The sequence below is a fragment of the Nicotiana attenuata genome, unplaced genomic scaffold (assembly GCF_001879085.1).
Source record: "Nicotiana attenuata strain UT unplaced genomic scaffold, NIATTr2, whole genome shotgun sequence".
Classification (NCBI taxonomy): domain Eukaryota; kingdom Viridiplantae; phylum Streptophyta; class Magnoliopsida; order Solanales; family Solanaceae; genus Nicotiana; species Nicotiana attenuata.
Genome location: NW_017670475.1, coordinates 565172 through 569338, shown reverse-complemented (window position 1 = coordinate 569338; position 4167 = coordinate 565172). Strand labels below are relative to the sequence as shown.

Below are 4167 nucleotides of genomic sequence, written 5' to 3'. Positions count from 1 at the left end.
CACATTATAAAATTCATTATCTTTATTTCTCTCAAACCTCCCTTAGAGGTGAGTTGTGGTATTTATCCAACCATACATAAGCACATTATTATGCATAATCTTTATCACATGAAGTATATATTTTCACATTCACTTTCAGGAATGAGTCTGCATTTACAATGCTTATCACAAGTCACAATTTCAAGTAATGGACTATACTCATATGAGCGTGTCTCGTATTAACAGACCACGTCGATACATATTTCCTTCACCTTTGAAGGATTATTTCGAGAACCCTTATTGTTCTCCTTTTTACAATTACCATGATGATGACTATTATTAGTTTGATCTTTTGCACGGCCATGTTCATTGGTCAACCACTTGTCTTCATTTAGACTTATTATGCACCGCTATCACATTCACTTCAAGAACGGAGCAAATCAAGTGGGACAAACTTCATGCTTTTTATCAAAAGCATAATATTTATTTGCCTCAGTCATCATTATATCATCAGTATGGTGCACTGGGATTCAAACCCAATGTCTTACCCATATAACGACATATAAGCTATAATAAGTTGGAACTCGAACTCAACTCTTACAATCATGGAGCATCAGGATTCAAAACCCGATGTCTTATTCTCATGGTGCAGTGGACTGGATTTACCGCTTTACCCTCAATCAATGGCATAATAGGCTAAACAATATTGAGATTCACTCTCAAGCCTTAATTTTAATCACATGCCAAGAAAGTTATACACAGCTAAGTTGCAACTTATCAAATCAATTTTACTTTCTTAAATAAGTGTACAAATCTCAAATCAGCGTAAGGTTTTATTAATTATTTGTAGCATCTATATGAAATATAGACATATGAAATACAACTGTTTGTGGTCAGAACATTTCTTCTAACTTCTATTAGATTTTAAGAAAGCAAATTTGATTTTATTTAACGCCACAGACTTTCCTTCACTCACTTCAACCAAGCAATTAGTAAATCAATTTTTCAAAAGTAAAACATATAGGTAACAACACAATATAGTACAAATACATAAATTCATCATTTATATTACCTGAAAAGTGACACTATAGGTAATAACTTACCAGCTGTAGCTTCTGCATTATTCATACAAAATACTTAAAATGGTGAGCCAGTAGCAAACATCAAGTAGGCCATGGATACTCAAAAATACCTCTTCTAGTAGTCATACTAATCGATGCTTGCTTATTCCATGATACGACCATAAGTTATGAAGTATACTTTCTCAATAGCTGGTTTGTTTTCCGAATTTCAAAGAAATAATTGATCAACCTAGATAAAGATGTGAAGTATTTCTTGTTTTCTTTAAGATGATTTATGCTTCTAATCAGTATGACCAAAATATATTTTTTCCTTGCTATTACAGTAATAAGTAGCACTCACAGTACGTTAAATATTTGATAGTTTCTAACAAAAAATATTTATTGCTTACTCGCCTGATATGAAGAAAAACAAAGCATAATGTTTACCTTTTCTTCTATTGGCAAAAATGGGCACGTCATAACGACACCAGACAACTGTCAGTGTAGAATCAAATTAGAAAAATCAAACTCGAGCTCATAATAGTTTAGAGACTCGTGCTGATAATGTATTAAGAAACTAAATCAAAATAACAATATGAAACAAGAAAATAGACAAGAATGTAGAGAGCAAGAGATGAGAGCTTCTTATTTCTTTCAAGTGTTTCAAGTGTGTTACAAAATGACTTCTCATCCTCTATTTATAGTACTACATAGAGGTATACCAAAAGAATTTCATAAATATGCCATTAAGCATTTGAGATCATGCTGGAAGATCATGGGGGAGGTGTGGAAGTTACAACCATAACTCCATAAGTATTAGAGTAGTGGGAGTTATGGAGATAATGGAGAAGAGTAGTGGGTATTATTCATTTGGTGGTTATGAACATCCACTATAATTATATTTTATAACAGCTGGGGGTTATTAATATTTTTGACCAAGCGACTAAATACGTAACTTTCGCTAAATTCTTCAATATCTAATATGACCCTTTAACTACTTATGGTGTATCCTTTCTTCTTTGACGCCAAATCATACAGCTGATTTCCCTAATCTTTTTCTAATGCTGAAGTTCCACAGATATAGCTAAGTAATTAAAAGTTGTGTTCAAAAAAGTTTAAGTTTTTCAATGGGATGATCACACGTATTTAACATTAAGTATGTTCTGAAAATGGGCCACAATGCACCAACCTTGTTTAGTAAAGTGAAAATAACCTTATAAAACCTATGGCTGAAGGTTAATTAGTCCGGCCTAATTACCATGTTATGTTTGTCGAAATTGGAGGTCAATTATCCATGGACCTCCATTGATGAGCTAGGTAGAGTTTTCACAGAACATTCTAGAAATGAGAGAATTTGAAAATGAAGACTAAAAGTTGTATTATCTCATGTCCAAAATATATTATATACACGTGTAAGAGGAGAAGAAAATAATGTGGCTGCTAACTATGAAAACTAACTCAAATATTTCACTAACTTCAACTTAACTACTCAGTTAACTAACCCAGCTGCCTAGTTAACTAACTCAGCTACAACTACACATTTATAAATATAATAGTATTACATCAACTATTCTCAATACCCCCCTCAAGTTGGAGGTGAGGAAGTCACAGCCAACTTGCTGAGAAGATCAGAGTGCTTCACTCCTGTGAGATCCTTTGTGAGGATGTCAGCCAATTGAGCAGAGGTGGAAACATGTTGCAGTTCAATCAGCGTTTCTTGTATCTTATCCCGGACAAAATGACAATCTACCTCTATATGTTTTGTCCTCTCATGAAACACAGGGTTTCTTGCAATATGAACAGCAGCTTGACTGTCACAAAATACAGTTATAGGGTCTGCACATATGACTGTCAATTCTTCCAGTAATCTCCTTATCCACACTAATTCTCCCACAACTTTTCTAATCGACCTATACTCTGCCTCATCAGAGGACAATGAAACAGTAGTTTGTTTCTTTGATTTCCAACTTATAGGACTGTCTCCAAGCAGCACAATGTACCCACTCACATATTTTCTTGAGTCAGGGCAAGCAGCCCAATCTGAGTCACAATAAGCATTTACATTATATCTAGGATCATTTGACAGGAAGATACCCAAAGTGGGGTCTTTCTTCAGGTATCTAAGCACATGAACAGCTGCTTTAAGATGAGGTTCTCTTGGTGCTTGCATGAATTGGCTCAGATGCTGGACACTATAGGATATGTCCAGTCTTGTGTTTGTCAAGAAATTCAGCTTCCCAACTAATTTCCTGTAGTATCCTGGATCAGGCAAGAGAGTTCCTTCATCTTTGCTCAATTTGATAGTAGAATCAAGAGGGGAACTGATAGGAGAGTATGCCAAACAGTCATACTCTCTCAGCAGATCCATGGTGAACTTCCTCTGACAGATTAGCACTCCATCATCCTTGTATAGCATTTCTAATCCCAAAAAGTAGTGCAATTTCCCAAGGTCTTTTATCTTGAATTGATTGTGTAGAAAGGTCTTCAGTTCTGTGATTTCCTCCAGATTGGTACCAGTTAAAATTCAATCATCTACATAAACAGCTACAAAAACTGCTGAATTTCCCAGCTTCTTGTAGAACAATGAGTGATCACTGTCTGAGTGCTTGAAACCCCTGAAATGTAGGGATTCTGTCAATTTGTCATACCACTGTCTGCTAGCTTGTTTTAGACCATATAGTGACTTCCTAAGTCTGCATGCTAGATTCCAGTAGGTACTATTAAACCTTGTGGTACCTCCATATACACCTCTTCATGCAGGTCTCCATGCAGAAATGCATTGTTGATATCTAATTGATAGAGATTCCATCCTCTTTTTACTGCAATACTGATTAATGTTCTAACTGTGGTCATTTTTACCACTGGTGAGAAGGTTTCTGTGTAGTCAATCCCTGCTTCTTGTATGTAACCCTTCACTACCAGCCCTGCTTTGAACCTTTCCACACTCCCATCTGCCTATGTTTGATCTTGTATACCCACTTGCAGCGTATAGTCTTCTTTCCTGCAGGTAACTTAACTAGATCCTAAGTATGGTTAGCATATAGTGCTTCAAACTCCTGTGTCATTGCCATTTGCCAAGCAGGATTCATAGATGCTTCCTCATAAAAGGATGGCTCACAATCATGTG

General features: G+C 35.7%; 1 protein-coding gene across 1 annotated transcript; it reads right to left on the bottom strand.

Annotated features, from left to right (window-relative positions):
* Positions 1-2625: 2625 nt before the first annotated feature.
* LOC109239966 (uncharacterized mitochondrial protein AtMg00810-like) lies at positions 2626-3456 on the bottom strand. Its single transcript, XM_019406581.1, has one exon. It carries the CDS (start codon positions 3454-3456, stop codon positions 2626-2628), a length of 831 nt encoding a protein of 276 aa, XP_019262126.1.
* Between the last annotated feature and the right edge of the window lie 711 nt (positions 3457-4167).

What these genes read in the sequence shown, in the direction of transcription:
- LOC109239966 (XM_019406581.1), bottom strand. Translation starts at nt 3,456, where the DNA reads ATGCTATACAAGGATGATGGAGTGCTAATCTGTCAGAGGAAGTTCACC.